This window comes from Myodes glareolus, chromosome 5 (genome assembly GCF_982192425.1).
Source record: "Myodes glareolus chromosome 5, mMyoGla1.1, whole genome shotgun sequence".
NCBI classification, from domain to species: domain Eukaryota; kingdom Metazoa; phylum Chordata; class Mammalia; order Rodentia; family Cricetidae; genus Myodes; species Myodes glareolus.
The window spans coordinates 30,211,365-30,229,926 of NC_142030.1; the positions used below are offsets into that span (position 1 = coordinate 30,211,365).

At 47.7% G+C, this 18,562-nt stretch overlaps 1 protein-coding gene across 2 annotated transcripts in view; it reads right to left on the reverse strand.

The window, feature by feature from the left end:
• Nucleotides 1-2,679: 2,679 nt before the first annotated feature.
• Il17rd (interleukin 17 receptor D) overlaps nt 2,680-18,562 on the reverse strand; it is a 66,645-nt gene continuing 50,762 nt past the window's right edge. The window contains exons 6-13 of one of the 2 annotated variants that reach the window (XM_048421301.3): nt 16,554-16,598; nt 16,313-16,464; nt 15,712-15,777; nt 15,250-15,304; nt 14,674-14,784; nt 13,354-13,517; nt 9,976-10,924; nt 2,680-8,530 (exon numbers count right to left, since the gene is read on the reverse strand). In XM_048421301.3, the coding sequence (XP_048277258.3) occupies nt 8,418-8,530; nt 9,976-10,924; nt 13,354-13,517; nt 14,674-14,784; nt 15,250-15,304; nt 15,712-15,777; nt 16,313-16,464; nt 16,554-16,598 (1,655 nt within the window). In that variant the 3' untranslated portion in view covers nt 2,680-8,417. Of the gene's footprint in view, nt 8,531-9,975; nt 10,925-13,353; nt 13,539-14,673; nt 14,785-15,249; nt 15,305-15,711; nt 15,778-16,312; nt 16,465-16,553; nt 16,599-18,562 lie in introns of both variants that reach the window. The other variant, XM_048421300.3, reaches the window with a different exon arrangement.

Sequence of the window (18,562 nt, forward strand, 5' to 3'; positions counted from 1 at the left end):
AGAGTCGAGAACGTGTCTGCTCTGGAGGAGACAGAGGGGAACGGTCAGCAAAGGGCTACGTAAGAACTTTGGTATTCACACCAACACCACTGGTTTCGAACAAAGAGTAACATCTAATCACAGGCCGACCTCCTCCAAAGGCCATTTCCAGCCACCCTTCGACACTGAGACACCTAATATGGAACAGGTTTGCTTTGGTTATAGGCCAGGCCCTGGCTGAGGAAGGCGTTGGAGGGGAACTTCACTGCTCCTGCCCTGCCCGCTGGTGACCACGTGTCCACAGACACTGTGTGCCAGGTTATATGTCCAGAATCACCTGGTACGTCTAAACCTCAAAACAGCCTTGTTTGGTTTTCCACTAGAGAAACGAAGCCTAAATAGGCAGGTCACTTGCCTAGAGTCAGAGAGACATCAGCAGATTGAGTTCTGAGCTCAGAATGTCAGAGACCAAAGCCTGAATCACAACTCTCCACGGTAGTAACAAAACCGCACTACTAGCTTGCGATTTCACCCAGTGGAGAGGATCTCTAAGTGCCTCACCTCAGGAGTTAAGACCAGGACAGAACCTGCCCAAACTTGCATTCAAGGCCAGGCATGCTCCCTTCTCTGATTCCAAGTTCCTCTTGGCCTGGCCTCAGTCTGTCTTGATGCCAACCTCTACCCACTCCCTGGAGTGTGCAGTGACAGGGGAAAGATGGCCCAGAGGACTCCTGATCCTTCTGTGACCTGCACAGCTTAGGGACTGGCATACCTGGGGTGACAGGCAATGAAGAAATGTGAGACACACAGAAAGAAAAGCTGGGGGCGGGTGGGCTGTGCACTCTGCAAACTCAACATGTGTATTTTATAGATCTGAACTGAGGAGGCAGGTTTATTGAATACAGCTGAACAAGGAACCGGTTCATTGTGTAACGCTTAACAAAAAGTGAGGTTTGGCTAATCTCAGTAAGGGCATCTCTGTAGGGGTGCCATCTCAGGCTATCAACAATCCAGGGGGAGGGAGCTTCCGTCCACATTTTCTGCGGAGTCAAGATCCCCACACAAACCAGAGTAAATAAAGTTCTGCCGTTCCCATGGGTCTGAGGCATCTGGGTCCTTGACATGCTACACGTATGTCAACACATGTTCGGTCAGATCTCTGATCGCAACAAACCTCTGCCTTTGCTCATGTCTGGGGTGAGTGTGATCATGTGATCACAGGGGCTTCACAGCGGAGAGTCCAGAAACAAGGTAAAAAGATGACCAAGAGAACAAGATTTCCCCTAATATGTACACCGAGAGAAAGGACCACCACTTTGATTATGACTCAAGGTCCTTCCTGCCCGTTAATAACAGGGATGCTGCGAACTGTTAACTAGATGTGATGATGTCTCAGTCCCTGGACTGTGCCTTTAGCAAAGCTATTGAGGGTGACTGTTGATGTCGGTGGCGGGGAGAAAGGCACAAGCACTTGCCAGGAACCTGTCTCCTGACAAGACGTCACTTCCTCCTCAATCTGACAGACAACTTCAGGTCTCCCTTCCTCTGGCTGGCTAGACCTAAGCAGTACTATGAGTGTTATTATGTTATTATTATTATACTATGAGTGTAATTATGAGTGTTAGGTCTCGAACCTGGTACAAATAGCTGAGGTGCTTATTCATATATTCAAGGGGATACCAGTACCTGGCACACCCCACTACCTACCCTGAACTCTCCAGCCCAGGACCTGGGCTGGGCTACCCTTCCCCCAGCTACCCTCCTCTATATAACCTGCGCCATTTGGGCTATTGACCCTTTCTGTCTCTTAGTATCCCGGCTTGCTCCTGGCCTCTTGACTCTTCCCTCTGCCCTCTTCTCTTTCATGGCCCTGCTCAGTCTGCCAGTCATGTTCACTCTAGACTCCTCCGTATGCCTCTGCCTGCGAGCTCCCTTATATCTACAATAAAAACCTCAGCCCTTAGGGGCAGTCAAGTCCTTTTACCTGTTTTTCATTCGATAAGTAAGAGCTTGAGCCTCAGTTTCCTTGTCTGTAAAAAGGGGACAGTAGGATGATCCACTACAGAGAGGAACAGTAAGGTAAATGATACCACACCCATAAAGAAGAACTCAGTGCCCTGGCTCCAACTCTTGAGAGAACTTTCCAGAGACGGAAAAAGACGACATCAGTGGACAAAGTGAACAGGAAGGAGGATGTTTATGTCAAGGCAAGCAGTGCTTCCTCCTCTGTGGCCCACTAAGACTGCTCCAGAGCTTCACTTTAACTCCTTCCATTTCCCTCAAAAACACAAGCTACACGCTCTGGGTACCTAACAGAACCAGAGCAGACAAGAAGGAACACACGTGGAACCTGGATTTCTGACCCTGACATTCACAAGAATGCAAATTTTGACTGTTTCCTTACCCAACATTGCCCTCTTGTGAATACCTGTCACTTTGGGTACAAGCATTATCACCACCCCCTAAGGCAGGGCTTTGGGCCCATTCTATAGACAGAAACTGGGGGTCCGGGTCTCCTAATCACAGGGTTGCAGCACTTGCAGCAGAGCTCCGAACTGACCGGGAGGTGACGAGTACCAAGCAGTAGCCTGACAGAGCAGGGTGCTGGGGTGCAAGGCCTCCTCACCTCCTCTGCCAACAGTGAGGAGCCCAAGCTAGGGAGGAAACAGGACAGATGTTGTAAAATAAGGAGCCACGGCAGGCGTTCGACAAAACATTTTATTTGACGCAGGAATTCTAAGGCACAAAAACATCTTACAAATGTCAGCCATGACTGACTACCATCTATTTAGAGTTTTGTACAAATACACCACCAATATCTCCAATGTAAAAACACGGCCCGCAGACACAGGCTGACAGTGCTCACTCTCCGCCAAATCCCACAAAGAAGAAACTTGAAGGACAACACAAACAAAGGCACCAGTCGCCACCATGCCTGCAGGCCTTCCTCCTCAACATGGGAGCTTCGACAGCAAAAATATTTGTTTTCTAAACGGATAACAAGAATTCAAGTTACTCTCAAAATGAACATTTTATATTTGTATGGAATTTTTCGCTGCTGTCCAAACTTGACATGCTTCTTTGAGAGGGAGAGAAATGTTTTAAAATAACAGATGAGCACATTGCGTATAATCCGGTGGCAGTCACGGACGGCTGCTCCTTGACTCTTTCTGCCGGATTCTATGATAGAAATATAAGCTGTGTAGTTGGAATGATTGCTTCTGACTGTATCATCCGCTGTGCCTGCTCAACCGAGAGATACTGCCCTGGTGTCTGTGGTCCTGGCTGAATACCAACGATGATCCAAGGGGTGGAAAAGAAAACAATTGGCCAAAATTCCCCAGAGGCCCTCCCTGAGGCATTCAAAGGGGTTTGTAAATTGGTCCCCATCAGCAATGAGAAGGTGGCACTTAGCAAACCCCAGGTCTTACCTTGCCAGAGGTTCTGCTGTAGTGTACACCATTTAAACAATAATATGACACACAAAACAAAGGTCAAGTCTAGAGATAGGTAAAAGCAGAACCCAAAATTGGAGTGTGGGGTAGCTGCCACTCTGAAGGCAAGGCTGGCCTTGAAGGGTGTCTTCAGATTAAAGGAAGACGCTAAATACAACAGGAATAAGCACCAACTGCCTGCAGGAGCAAAGAAGCTACAATCAGGAGCAAGGCCTACCACCGAGAGAACAGGCAGCAGTGGTCATAACCCTCTGAATGCATGTCAGTGATATGACAGGTTTTTAAAGTGCCATGCTATTTTTTCCGTGGTGAGAGCAGCCAGGCCGCAGATTTCCCTGTAATCCTAACTGAGGTATGGCTGACAGACGGCACCCATGAGAACAAGGCACTGGCGTCGTTGGGGGAACAACACTGAGGTGAAGCAGAGAAGGGCTGAGAAGGGCAGGACCGGGGGAGCCCCTGGAGAAGAGCTGTGAAAGTCTTTGGGTGGGCGGGATTATTCCCCACTGAAGAAACACCGGGGGTGACTTCACTGTGGCTTTCAGTACTGGGAAGGTGACCAGCTGTTCTTTCTCCTCTACACCGTAGACAAAGGAAAGCTGGCTTGAATTTCTGCAAGAAATTCATACCAAGAACTATCTGATCAGCAGGGAGGTTACAGGATCTCCTTCCCTTTAGAGCCAGACTCTCAGCCACAGCCTTGCGTCTGGAACAGCTCAGCTGTCTTGAGCAGACAGAGGGAACGTGCTGGGTGATCTAAGCCTCTCTCTTCTCACCCTCAAATTCTGAAACCAGAACCGGAGCTAACCGCTTACAGCCAGACTGCTTTTGCTAACTTTCACCCTTGGATCTGGAAAAGTGGTGTTATGACAAGGGTGGCCAAACGGTCACCTGGCATCTCAACAACAGGAAATGCTTCTCTCCATTTCCTATATAAACCTCCAAGAGTCCTAGGCTGCAGAAAAAGGGCAATTCCAACGCCCAGTGTGGGGGCGCTCTAGGAGAGTTTTTGCTGTACTCCCCAAATAAGTTTCTGGGCATAAGCTCAGAACTGCCCCCCACATAAAAACATGATTACAACTAAAACTATAAATAAGGCCCCCAAAGTCCAGGGATTTAAATGCAACTGTTGCCTGCTTTCAAAGGCAGGACAGTATAAATCTGAATTGAAATCAAGAGCTGAGCTGCCCTTCTTTTGAGACATGAAATGTAAAGACACAATCAAAACATGTCAAATGCATCCAGAATCATATGGAGGCTGTGGGTGCATGCCCGAGAGAGAGGCATCAGGAGTTCACAGCCAGCCTGGGCTACATGGGCAGGATCACATTAGCTTTCCTGAAGGATAGGGCTAGCAGCAGCTTTTCCCAAGGCCCACACATTTGCAATTACTGTAGATGGTTTATTTCACATCTTACAAAGCAGAAGCCACAACCTGGCAGTTACTGTGAAATTAGATCCGTCCACATGCTCTATTGGTCCTGAATTCACTTTAGTAGTTCCTGAAGTTTAATTGCCAATGTTTGACTTATTTCTTTTTTAATTTAGTGCATACGCGTGCACAGGCACACGTGTGCACACCCACACATGCATGCACACACGTGTGCAATCTGTGAGTATCTGTAAGTGACACAGCCATCATGAGGAAGTGAAAGAAGACAATTTTCAGAAGAGGGTGGGTTCACAGAACTAAACTTGGGTTGCTGGGCTTGCCAGTGCTTGACATTAATAGCTTAAAAATCAGAAATTATCAGGTTTTCTCGAAAACTGGGAAAACCAGGTAACACTGCACAGAGACACTCATCTAGAATGTTCCTTGCTCCTGGAGGTTGGACAGGGGTGCCTCTGTTTGCTCCAGCTGCCACCATGGCCTACTGTCTCTCTGCGAGGGGGCGCCATTGCCGCTTTCCTCACGCCCGAGTATGCCGGTGCCCCAGGAAGCACAGACTCTGCCAGCTGTGAGCAGTCAATCCCAACAAGGAAGACAGAAGAAAAAGACGAGAAACCTTCACTTTGGCATTGCCTACCTTTTCCCAATAAAGGCAGAATGTTCTCTCTTGTGTTGAGGTAGCTAGGGATTTCATGTTTCCCTTTCTTTCTCCTTCAGGAATAAGACAGTGTCCCTCCTCCTTGTGAAAAACTCCCACAACCTGGAACCCCATAGTTTGGAGGGGACAGTTTCCTATCTTACATAAAAGTTAGAGGACCTAACATTAGAGGCTGTCAAGAAAATCAGTAACAAAAGCAATCACATGGCTATGACGTGGAAGTCTGAACTTCAATCCCAAGTGAACTGGAACCTATACCTTCCTGCGAGCTGACTCCAGTGACCTCATCATCTCTAAAGACAGCTTTAGGCTTCTGGCCCAGGACTGACTTCAGTTAGCACTTGCCTGCTATTCAAAACCTTCAGATCATAACTTTAAGGCCCAGTCTCATTTTTGACTCAGAATACTCTATTACCTGCCTACTTCCCATCTGAATCCCTGGGCCTGGGCAAGGATGACTTCTCTTTTTAAAAATCCATGTGCCCCAAAGCCCCAGGTCTCTGCATCCATGTAGCCCATTGATGTGGTTCCTGTTACTTGCCTCCAACTGCTCAGAGCACACACCCCGTAGCGAGGTTTCTCAGCATCAGATGAACTTGTGGGACACCCTTAGATACAGGTCAACAACTACTTCATCATCTGTGGCTTCCTGGTGCCCTGGTCTCACCCTGGCCTTGTTTCCAACGGACACCTTTTCCTTACCCATGCTCAGACCCAGCCTCCTCTTGTTTCCCCACAACACCAAAGAGCCTGTGCCTTGTCAGAACCTTTCTCTGACTCCATCTTACTGTCTCTACTTCATGGGACAATTTTGAGTCAAAAACTGCAGCTCTGTCGAGAACAGACACTTTGCCTCCATCTGCACGGCCATTCTCATCCCTAGTTCAAGTGATGAGATGGAGGGGAACGGGGGCTAACAAAATTTCCCTTCATTGCCCACTGTCTGTCTTATCCTGAGTTAAGCAACCTTAGCTTCATCACTTGGCACATTAGAATCCGAGTCTCCTGGTCAGAAATAGTTGTAGTTCAAAATAAAAGCATCCAATCACTAAATCCAAACCGAAACATTCCCTGATGATCCTAGCCTTTCAGACTAGCACATTAGGCAGCAGCTCATACAGTGTCCTCACCAGTGAGCTTTCCGCCTGGGCCTTGCTTAGCCCTGTGCCTAAAGCCTCATGCTGCCCCCCTAGGCAGTCTCAGGGGTCCCACATTCCCTATCCAAAGCTGAGTATCTGTGCTAAAAGTGGTTTCTTGGAGAAGGGGGCTGGGCTCTTTGTAGGGCATAAAATATTTCTTGGCCTCAGTCTGAAAAGAAAAAAAAAGCCTCTCTAATGATGTTCCCAGTAAATGGTCATACGTTAGCAATTTAGGCCCACTGATCTCCTTCAGAGAATGAATGCCAAGACTGAGTCTGGTCAGGGGAGCCCTGTGGAGCTGGGAGCTCTGTCTGCTTGGTCTGGAATCCACAGTGACAATATGGAATGAACTCCTCTGCTCAGAGCCCTGGTTTTCCGGTGAGACCGCCTCACAGCTCACCCAGAACAGCTGCCAGTCGCCTGTACAGAGCACAGGGAATCTTCCATCCAAAACACACACAGACCACTTCTCAGTAGGAGCCAAGGCTTCCCTTCCCATCCCACTAAACATCTCCTAGAAGGGAAAGACTTGCTCATCTCCCGTCCACCCGGCCGTGGGGTCTTTCTTAGAAATCCTCCTTAAGGCTGATCCTATCTGGTTAAGGAAAGGGAAAATCCTTCACAGTTCCCAGTAGAACACTGAGAAAACAGACTGCCAACATCCAACATCCCTGGCGATAACAGTGGAGCAGGATGCTTACACCAAGTGCGCCAGGGCGAGAGGATGAGGTTTTCTGTAGACACAGATGCATCACTATATACACCTAATTCATAAAGAGCATGTGGAGAGATGTTTTGTCTTTGGAAACAACTTCTGTACAAGAGTCGTTCAGAAAAATACATTTACTTTTGTAACAATCCCCTCCTTTCTGCTTTCTACAAAGGAGGTTTGTCACGTCAGCAGATTTACTAGCCACCACTTCCCACCCACACGCTGTTGTATTTTAGGAGATTTTGACCTCTAACATTCAGAACACAGAGCACTAGCCAAAGCACAAACTACAACTTCCAATAACGTTGTCCAGCTGGGTAATCGTCCTTATTTCCAGCCATCATCGCCCGAGCTACAGAGCAGTAAGCATAACCCAGAGAAACTAAACAGACAGCTGTGATCCCCACACGATGGCTACTTAGTCCCAGGGAAGATGCCCAGGTTCTGGCATCTTCTTCACATACGATGATCAAGATGGTCAACCTGCTCCATGGGATTCCATCCTGGTCAGCCATGTTTCCCAGTAACACAGAGAAAGTTTTTTCATGAAATGTGGAAATGTGGCTGGGTAGACATTCAGCCATTATCTGGACATTTGACTCAAATTTTACTCAACACGTGGGACAGTGTTAAGTTTCACACCGAAACTGAATGGAAACACCACTTGCAGCACAATCGGGTCCCAGACAGTACTTGGTTGACATATGTAGCTGAAATGATGTTCAAAGTGCTCTTTCCACAAAGCATTTTGAATCAAAGTAGCCGAAAGGGAACAGAAGTGTTGGTGCTTCCTACTTCTCTTTACCTGCTTCCCCCCACCTCCCAGAGTGGGCTCCAATCCGAGGACCGGCCTCACACAGCCAGCTGCTGCCTGGTCTAAAGGAAGTGTCTTGCAGAGCACCATATGCTTCTGGGAAATCGGAGACTCAGGCTGGAGCAGAAAGGATCAAGGATTGGCCCCAATTTCACTCCGAATATCCTTGTGTGAACCTTCAGCTCCAAGTGGCCGCACAACCCCAGAGGTGAGCTGGGCAACCAGAGCAAGCAGCAGTTAAAGTGGCGATGCTCAGACTCTTCCATGTCCTTACAAAGGGGCAACTGCTTGGAGTTCATCAGTGTAGCTGTGGCAAACACGCTCTGTTTTGCACACCCCAGAGGCAAGGAGCTTGGAAGGGAGGGTAGGGGAATCCTCCTCACCTAGGGAGAGAAGGAAGGACAGAGTCACAGTTAGTGCATTTCACTGGTCCAGATCCCCACGACACGGCATGGCTGGGACTCACTCTTGTACTCTGTACCAATAAGGCAGCATCAGAACCACTCAGATCAACACTCTCATCCCCTTAGCAGGATCTAGTTACCTTAGGAGAGGAAAGAAGAGCCTTCCTTCAGGGCCGAAGTTTTGTGTGTGTGACTCTAAAAAGTTATAGGTGTCACAGATTCCTGAGGCTCTCTGGGGAAGAGCCCTGCCTCCACCCAGAGCACTATGTAAAGCTAGGATGGAGAATACTGCACTCATGAACTTACATCAGGGCTTTGGGAGAAGGATAGCACGTGCTGCGGGTCCCAGTAAAGACACACATCCTGCCCAGTGCATGCGTTTGGTATTCCGGTCTTTTCCAAGTACAGAAAGGCAATGCAGGGCAGGTGAGATGGCTCAGAGTCAGGAGACGCCACCCAGCCCAGCAACCCGAGTTTACACAATGGAACCCACACAAAGGGAGGGAATCTACTTCCACAAGGTATCCTTTGATCTCCACATCTGCACCATGGCACACGCCTCCCCCCGACCCCCACCCCGTGTGTACACACACAGAAAATAAACATGGCTTTTTAAAGACAATATCACGTATGTGTAACACCGGCCACCCCCATCCCGTGTGTACACACACAGAAAATAAACATAGCCTTTTAAAGACAATACCACATATGTGTAACACTGGTGGAGGGGTCTGAGCAGCTCACCATAACTACCACCATCATTTCTACAGTCCAATATTCTCATTACCTGGAGTAAATCAAGACTATCAGAGGAATTATGTTATTTCTTATTAGGTTTCACTGTCCCATAGGATACCCAAATTGGGAAAAAGCTTTGATGGCTTTCAAAAGTGTGGCCAAAGGCTGTATGGCCTATATCAAGAGTCCAATCCCTAGACAGGCATAGTGGTACACGCCTTCAACCCCAGGCCTCAGGATCTCTGTGAGTTTGGGGCCAGCCTGGTTTACATAGTGAGTTTCAGGACAGCCAGAGTTGCAACCGTGTCTCAAAAAACAAAACAAAAACAAACAAAAACTCAGTAAATAAATAGATAACAGGTGGGTGGTAGATGGATGGGTTGGCGGATGGATGGACGGATGGACAGACAAACAGAATGAGGGCCCAGTCCCAGACAGGTAGGTAGGTAGGCAGGTAGCTAGGTAGGTAGGTAGAGATGATTGATAGATAGATAGATAGATAGATAGATAGATAGATAGATAGATAGATAGACAGACAGACAGACAGACAGACAGACAGACAGACAGACAGACAGATAATAGGTAGACAGAAAGAATGAGGGCTCAGATGGGTGGATGGATGGATGGATGGATGGACGGACAAACAGACAAAATGAGGATGAGAGCCCAGTTCCAGGGCATCTTACCTAGACCAGAGGAAGAAGATACACTCCCGGTCAGAGAAGATGTCTCCATCTGGTCAGGAGACAGTCCCTCCATCAGAGGCAGAGACAACTCTGACGAGGGCACAGAGGAATCATATATGCCCGAGTCCCGTGGCATATCCGAGGAAATGCCAGCTTTGACCGCATGCAACAGGGGCTGCAAGGCAGGGCCACTCTCACAGGTGGGCTGGGTCTCAGTGTCTTGGTTCAGGCCTCCACGCTGACTTTCCAGGTGTGGGTATGAGTCAGCTGGCCTGGTGGCCCCAAGTAGAGAAGCCTCGGCTGTCAGACAGAAGTCACTCTCTGGCCCTGGTTTGCTTACGCCATCATTTAAAACCAAACCTGAGTCAAACTTCTCCAGGACTGGCTCCCGGCGGCACACAGCGGGAGGATGGAAGGGCATAAATTGCTTCTCGAACCAGTCGGGCTCCTCATCAATAAACTGGTGCATGCTGCAAATGGCTACATACAAGGAGCGGCCAGATTTGCTCCGGAAGTAGTTCCTCCTGCTGCTAGGCCCTGGCTGACCCAGCCCCTGAAGGCTGTGCTCTCCTGAGTGCAGATGAGAACACAGTTCAGGAAGGTTGTCCATGAGCTTGTACTTGGTGCTCAGGTCCAGGACGCAGGGGACATCCCCTTCACAGGAGTAATCAAAGTAGACGGCGATAAACTTGCTCAGCGCTGCGGGTGAGCTCTGCTTGGCCTGACGAAGCTTTTCTGCAATGGCTGTCACAGCTACCACAAAGAGCTCCCCTTGCCCGCCACCGCCTCGACTGCCTCCTTTGTGTTTGTAGTTCTTCTTGTCCACAAAGTACTTCATGCCTTTGGAGCACACAACAATGATGAACTGAGACTCATGGATCTTCTGAGTGACCCATTCTCTCTGCCCTTCTCTGCAGAGGTTGAAATCCTCCCAGAGGTCCAGTGCCACCTGCAAAGAGGACAGGTCACCTCGCCGTGTGTTCACACCGACCACTGCCCAGAGAGAAGACTGGAATAACCCAGTGAGTGAGGTCCCATCACCTGCCCCTCAGCCATTATTAACAGGGACATGTGCAGGTTCCGGGTTACCGGTGCGTGCGCACATAGGAACAGCTGGAGCACTGCGGTTAGCCACTGCATGCACACACCAGACTTCCTGAAGTGCGTGCCACCCATGACATCACCTGGTAACATGTCGGGTCATTAGCACTGCTGCCTGACATGTGAAGAGAGAGAAGCCAGGGTTTTCTGCAACTTGTCTAATGGAACCGAGAATGTCCTCATGGAACCCACAGCATGACAGAGCACTCAGAATAAGGAGGAAAGAGAACGGTGTAAACAATGAGTGAGGCTTTAGGATATAAGGAGAGGAAAGATTCTAGGGACAAGGCTAAGAGGCCTGAGCAGAGGATGTGGATAATGACCCCAGAATGTGCTGGGAAATGGGGCTAGGACCTGGTGCCATCGCCATCCACAAGGGCAGAGGACCTCTGTGGCCAGGTTCGTAGACCCAGGGTTACACTGTTCCTCTGCTGTAGTATGGCTTTCCTGGTTCACCCTGTCTGGGTTAAGTGCCTTTCTTAACAGTTTCATAGAAATCTATGAAAATCTTGTGGTGCTGTAGCTCCACAAGGCCTGTGAGCCATGAGGGTTTGGGTTAAGAGAGACAAGAGAGTAGTGGAATCCCTGATACAGGGAAGAAAACCAAGCGTGTCCAATCCTTTCGAAGGAATTTACCTTTCAAACTACCGTAATGTAAGTTGCATTCCTTGGCAACTTTACTGACACACTGCTCCTGTAGTTCAAAAATTCCCAGCAGCTAAACATGAATTATACAGGGGAAGGGCATTCTGGAAGGATTTCCTTCTCCTGTTCTAAAATGGTACCCAAGAGAAGAAAGTCCCAATCTACCATCTGCTGAAAAAGCTACTAAATCATCTCAAGCTTCACTGGCATTCCACACACTCAAGCTAACTGGGTATAGTAAAAATCTGTTTCTATAGCAACAAAAGCAATCCTACTAGTCTTTTGGTCTGTGTATTTTGCTAAATCATGTGTGGCATATTTTACAAAACTGTAAAGACTCTGTACAGAGCTGATTTCATCATAAAGGGTTTTTAAAAATATATATTCCTATCTCTGACTGAGCACAATTGCAATGTGAGATATTCTGATGATCGAGAAATCGTCAGAAATGGGCCAAGAACTAAGAAGTTTAACAATCTGGACTAACTCCGCTATGGTAAATAATTATCATGCATGATGTTGTAGCTATTAAAAAAAACTTTATGTGCAACTTCATCTACGTACAAAAGGACATGGTACAAACACACCACTTGTGCCTGTGCTATTCCAACACGTCAGGCCACAGGCTACAGTGGCAGTGTTTCTCTGTGCACCTGCTAGACCCAAGGCCCCACAGGAGGAAATCCCACCAGCTTGTAAATACATCTTGTTAACACCAGAGGGCGCTCCCATCAAAGAAAGGGCCAACTAGCAGTTCAAAGACAAGGAGCTAGGAAATGTCCCACGATAATTGCTCTTCTGGCAAATAGGGTGTGCCTTCCACAATAGCTTCAGACTATACTCTAAAAGTTAAGCATCACTGTCTACAGAAAAGCTACATGTTAACAGCTAAAAAGAGAAAAAAAAAAAAAAGCTGGGCATGGGTGCGTAAGCTTTTAATGCCAGCACTTGAGAGAGAGAAGCCATGATCTCTGGGAATTAGAGGTCAGCCTGGTCTACACATGGAATTCCAGAACAGCCAGAGCTACATAGTGAGAAAAACCAGAAAAGGAGGATGCAGAGGAGGAAGAGGAGGAGGAAAGGGAGGGAAAAGAGGAGAAGAGAGAGCTAAGAAATCAGCACAGACATGCAAATACTTGGTAAATTACTTCCTGGTTCTCTCTAAACACCGCCTTCTCACACCAGTCAACCCAGTCCCCAAGATCCCTTCCAGGGCAGTCCCGGCCTCTACTGCCAGCAAAACTCCTTCAGAGAATGCTAAGCTCCTAAAAATTTTTCTTCTTCTTCTCTCTCTCTCGCTTTTAGCCATTCTCTCCTGATGCTCCACCGAGGCTCTGATTCTGCAGGTGCTCACCATGCCATCAGGTGACATCTCACGTCTGTCGCATGTTCCATGGCAGTGCACCCTTTTTCAGCCCTTGCAAAATGTCCTACCGTGTGCACGCCACTCAAGGGTTTCAAGCAAGAATGTGTCGTATGAAACATTTGCTGCTAATATCAGACAGAACAAACTCAGACTGGCTCTGGTTTGGAAAGTAAGGCACTGGGTGAAGACAGGTTTCCAGAAAGCACTGGAGAGGAATATGGAACTCATATCCTGCCCAGGGTAAGAGAAGAAACCGGATTCCGCACCTCACAGCCACAGAAATCCTGGAGGAAGTGGGCGAAACACTGGACCACATTCACGTGATTCCGGCCATCTTTACTGGAGTAGCAGAGAAAGACCTTGGGCCGTGGCCGGAGCCTGTCTCTGGGAAGAGCCGCAGCGTACGTGGAGGACTCGGGGCTTTCTTCATCTAAATGTGAATATATATTTTCTAAATTGGGAGAGAAGACAAGGTTGACACCTATAAACAAAGCTTTATATTTTCCACATGACCTGGGTCTCGGTGTCTTCAGGAATGAGCAGCTCGGCTGGGGCCCAGGGACCCACAACAGAAATCTCAGCACTTGTGAGGCGGAGGCCAAAAGGTCAGAAGTTCAGGACCGTCCTCAGCTACACAGCAAGTTGGAGGCCAGCCTGGGTTACATGAGAGCCAATCTCAAATGTCAATTTACCAAAAGGAACAGCTGACATCTCCATCTAGGGAGTCTCTGGTCTCTGACTCCATCAGCCTCAAGTTGCACTGTGAACAAGAGTCAGTTTCTGCAGCGGCGTATCAAAAAGTTTTTTTTTAAGATTTATTTATTTATTATGTATACAACATTCCTTCCATGTATGCTTGCATGCCACAAGAGGGCACCAGATCTCATTATAGATGGCTGTGAGCCACCATGTGGTTGCTGGGAATTGAACTCAGGACCTCTGGAAGAATAGTCAGTGCTCTTAACCTCTGAGCCATCTCTCCAGCCCCCAAAAAGTTTTTTAAAAAAATGCATTCAACCATCTTAAAAAGGTAAAGCATATCAAAACAAAAAAGGTACAGCTTACCAAAGCAAACAAATCAGCAAACAAAAAAAAATGACTTTTTTTTTTTGACAAAAGGTCTCACTGTATCACCAGGTCAGCCTCCAATTCCTCCTTAGCCTCCCAAGTGCTGGGACACCAAGCTTCTGCCACCACGCTTAAACTTAAAGGACACAAGTCTAAAGTGGGCATCTTCATGACTTTTGTGTGAGTTTACAGCTGGGTAAGCCCACCCTGACCAAGGTAAGGCGTACCCACGGTTTTCCAGGTGAAATACCTAACTTATCAGACTCTGCTCATACCTCAGACCTCCTGCGTTTGAGAACTGGAGGACATGCCTGTCCATTGCCAGGTCCTAGAGACTACAAGACAGATATTTGGATTCTGGGAACTTCTACCGAAGGAACTGGCAAGAAAGAATGAGGTGCCTCAAGCCCCTCCCGGAGGAACCAGGGCTTCCCATGCTCCATCTTAGCTGGCCCCCGCCTTTGGCCTGCCACGCACTAGAGGGCGGAGAGGAGAGGGCGCAGCATAGAGACAGATACCTTGCTGTTTCTTTCTGCACATCACAGTGAAGAGCGTCGCGAACGCCGAGATGACGACCAGAGGTACCGTGATGGCCACAGCTCGGATGGGTCCCGCCCAGGGAGAGTGCACTGGCAGAGTCAGAGAGAACGCCCTTAAATTTGAGCAGCAAAACAGGTTCAAAGGGGGGGGGGTCCCCTTTCGTTTTTAAGCATAAGCCACAAGCATAAGCCAATCCACAGGTTCCAGGGTCCCCAACTACCTCACTCTAGTCTGCTGTGGTTATTAAGAGAGGATCCAACAGTTCTTTAAACGGTTGTGGGAAAGAATTCAATAGTTCTGAATATGTTGTGCCAGTCAATACCTGGGCATGAAAACTCTGCCTAAGGAAAGCCCCTTTCCTACTGCTTTTCTTCTCAGGACAATTGCCTAGTCTCTGCAGCAGATGCCACGCTTTGATCTTCCTGAATGTGGAGGGAAGCTCATTTGATGAATTTGAGAGAGACTGTGTTGTTTGGCAAACCATGCAGAAGAGCACAGAACATACCAGAAGCCTGCTCTAGAGTGTGACACCAGATGGAGGACAAAGCGCTTACCTGGTCTGACCGCATAATGCGCCACTTTCCTGGTTGTGTTGTTGTCGTCCACCAGCTGCGGGACAGAAAGTGCTGTGTTACCGCTGTTCGGGTGACAGCGCGTCTACAAATCTACGTCATTGATTTTCCCATCACCAGGCAGTGGGAGCCCAAAGGGAGAACAGTGGCGGCAGTTTTAAAAGCTGGAGCTGAGGCAGCTCCATGGTAAAGGTACTTGTGCAGACCTGGTCCCCAGGGCCTGCATAAAAGCCAGGAGTATTGTGTGAGTGTCTGGGATCCCAGGAGGAAGAGGCAGGACAAGTTAGTTTAGTCAAAGTCATCCTCAGCTCCATAGGGAGTTTGGGACTAGCCTGAGCTACACGGGACTCAGTCTTAAAACAAATAAACAAGCAAAAGACTCAAAATTTTATGGGAACTGCTTCCTATGGAAGTAACAACAGGGCATTCTGTGGCTGTACACACCTCAATGACATAACCCCCTGGAGAAACATTCTGGAGGAGGCAGCTGCTCGTCTCTGAATTCTGGTCCTACAAAGAAGCAGACAGCAGTTCAAATGCATGCTCACATCTCAGGAAAGGCCTCAGGCCTCTTCTTCCCAAAGCTGAAGGAGATGTGCCACTGGTTTGCACAAGCAAAAACAAACAAACCAAGGGGCCTTGATCTGCTAGTGACTTGTCTCAAGACCTGTTTCCCACTTCCTAGATTTAAGACTGTCAGTAATCAGGTGACCTCCTGAGCCCCAGATTTTTCCTCTACAAAGGATGACTAGGAGGAATAGAAGGAAGCAGTCAGGATCTGAAGAGCAGAAAACTCTGGGCTTGCCACACACACCTGGTAGATGCTTAAAATATAATACAAACTAGAAAGATCTATGCTTTTGACCCCTTGGTTCTGTGTCACCCCAAAACAGCCAAAGTGGGGCTAACCAAGGGCAGTGGAAAGTCAGCTAGAGATGACCCCAGTGGCAAACAATCTCTAACACCCACTGACCCTGGGAGCTTAACACCTACCCCAGCCACTGGACGTCACTTTGAAACACGCGTGTTCCTTACAGAAGCTCACCTGCTTGCACGTCCTCCGCCGGAAGGGGCCTTCGTGCTTGAGCTTGTAGTGAAGGTAGAAGCCACGGAAGCCGAAGTTATGTGGCGCATGGTCAAAGGACACCTGGACGTCTGAGCCGTGCTGGGTGATATTCAGACTTCGAGGCTTCCAGACTGTGAGGAGGAAGGACCCAATAAGCACCCTCATGTCCCAACACCATAATGGGGCAACACTTGGAGACCTAACAGAAAGCTGTACTTACAGGGCTTACAGGCCATGTTGTCAGGTTGTAACAGCAGGTCACAGGCTGTTTAAAGAGAGAGAGAGAGAGAGAGAGAGAGAGAGAGAGAGAGAGAGAGAGATATTTTTAGTTTTAGGTCGGTTAGATGTTTTTCCTTCTAAAACAAATTATAACTATTGAACAAATGTATACTGGACTGGGCCTAGTGTGCTGGAGAAGGTAACAAATCACATCAACATCAATTCAACAATGATTATCATTACAATCATGCTGTATCTCAACAAAATTTTAAATGATAAAACATACAAATATTAATGCAGAGCATTTCATGCCACCCAAGTGGAAGCCGTGTAAAGCCACTGTGGTTTTTAAAGCTTGTCCAACATTGTGTGGCTTCAGGGTTCCAAAGGCATCATAACTAGCACCTTCTGTCACTTGGTATGAGCCACTGTGGAGATGTCTACACACAAGAGGGCTCTTGAGGGGACTCCGGTAGCCACACAGATGTTATTTCAACCTTCACCTACACTCTAATTTTTAGGCACGATTTTTCAAAAACACATTCTTTGAGTCTTCGATCTGATGAAAGCAACAACAGATGTAACATGCCCATGGTCTTGACCCAATAAATATCATTTTAATGAGGAAAATAAGACATACAAAATAACTTGCCAGCATAGAAAATAACCTCATTAAGAATTTGACAAAAGGACTAGAGGGCTGGCTCCACAGTTAAGAGCACTGACTGCTCTTCCAAAGGACCCAGTGCAACCACATGGCAGCTCACAGTTGTCTGTGACTCCAGATATAGGGAATCCGACACTCTCACACAGACATACATGCAGACAAAACACCAGTGCACATAAAATAAAAACAAAACAACAATAGGAAAAAAAACACAACTTCACAGGGTGGGAGGCAGAGGCAGGTGGATCTCTGTGAGTTCCAGGCCAGTCTAGTCTACAGAGGGAGTTCCACGACAGCCAAAACTACACAGTTTTGGGGAATATTATTTTCAGGAGTGTGACTTACTTTGTTTACATTGTATTTGTTTAATTCTGTGAAGCTGTGTTACTGTGCCTGTCTAAAACACCTGACGGTCCCAATAACGAGATGAATGGCCAGTAGTGAGGCAGGAGCAAGGACAGGTGGGGCTGGCAGGCAGAGAGGATAAATAGGAGAAATCTGAGAGGAGAAGAACAAAAAAAGAGAGAACAAGGAGAGGAGGCTTTCAGGGGCCAGTGATCCAGCCAGTTGCGGAGTAAGAAGGAAAGAAAGGCGTACAGAAATAGAGAAAGATCAAAGTCCAGAGGCAAAAGGTAGGTGGGATACCATAAGTTAAGAAAAGTTGGCAAGAAAAAAGCCAAGCTAGGGCTGGGCATTCTTAAGTAAGAATAAGCCTCCATGTGTAATTTATTTGGGAGCTGGGGGGGGGGGGGGGCAAAAGTCAAAGGAGTAAAACATCTCAACCATAGAGAAACCCTGTATCGGAAAACAAAAAACAAACAAAGACTTGACAAAAAGGAACATGGATACAGGTTAGGGCCGAAACCAAACATCTCACCAATGAGGAAAACAATGAAGCCAGGCAAGGGGGTGCCAACCTGGACAGGTAACTGGCCATTCCAAGACCTAGAACCCCAGATGAGAAGCATGACCAGGGCAGAAGGAAGCCACTGAAGGTCTCATGGTGACTAGCCACCAAATTTAAAAGCAGCCATTCGGGGATATGAGAAAAGCTACATCCCGAATAAGTGAGAAAGGAGGACACCTGGACTGCCAGCAGGTTGGTAGCTGGCAGTGTGGGCTTTGGAACTGGGCTTCTAGTGCACAATGCCCCACTCCCAGCAAAGCCTTCCCTGTGTGTGTTAAATGTATGCGGGGGAGGGCGTTTTTTTCAAAAGATTATTACAGAGGAGGAATGCACTAATATTTACTTAGAAAGCATTTCAAATGAGACTGAATAAACTTTAATGTTAATTTAGTGAAGTTTTCTAGAAAAAAAAGTGGTCTTGGGGGTGGATTTTTCA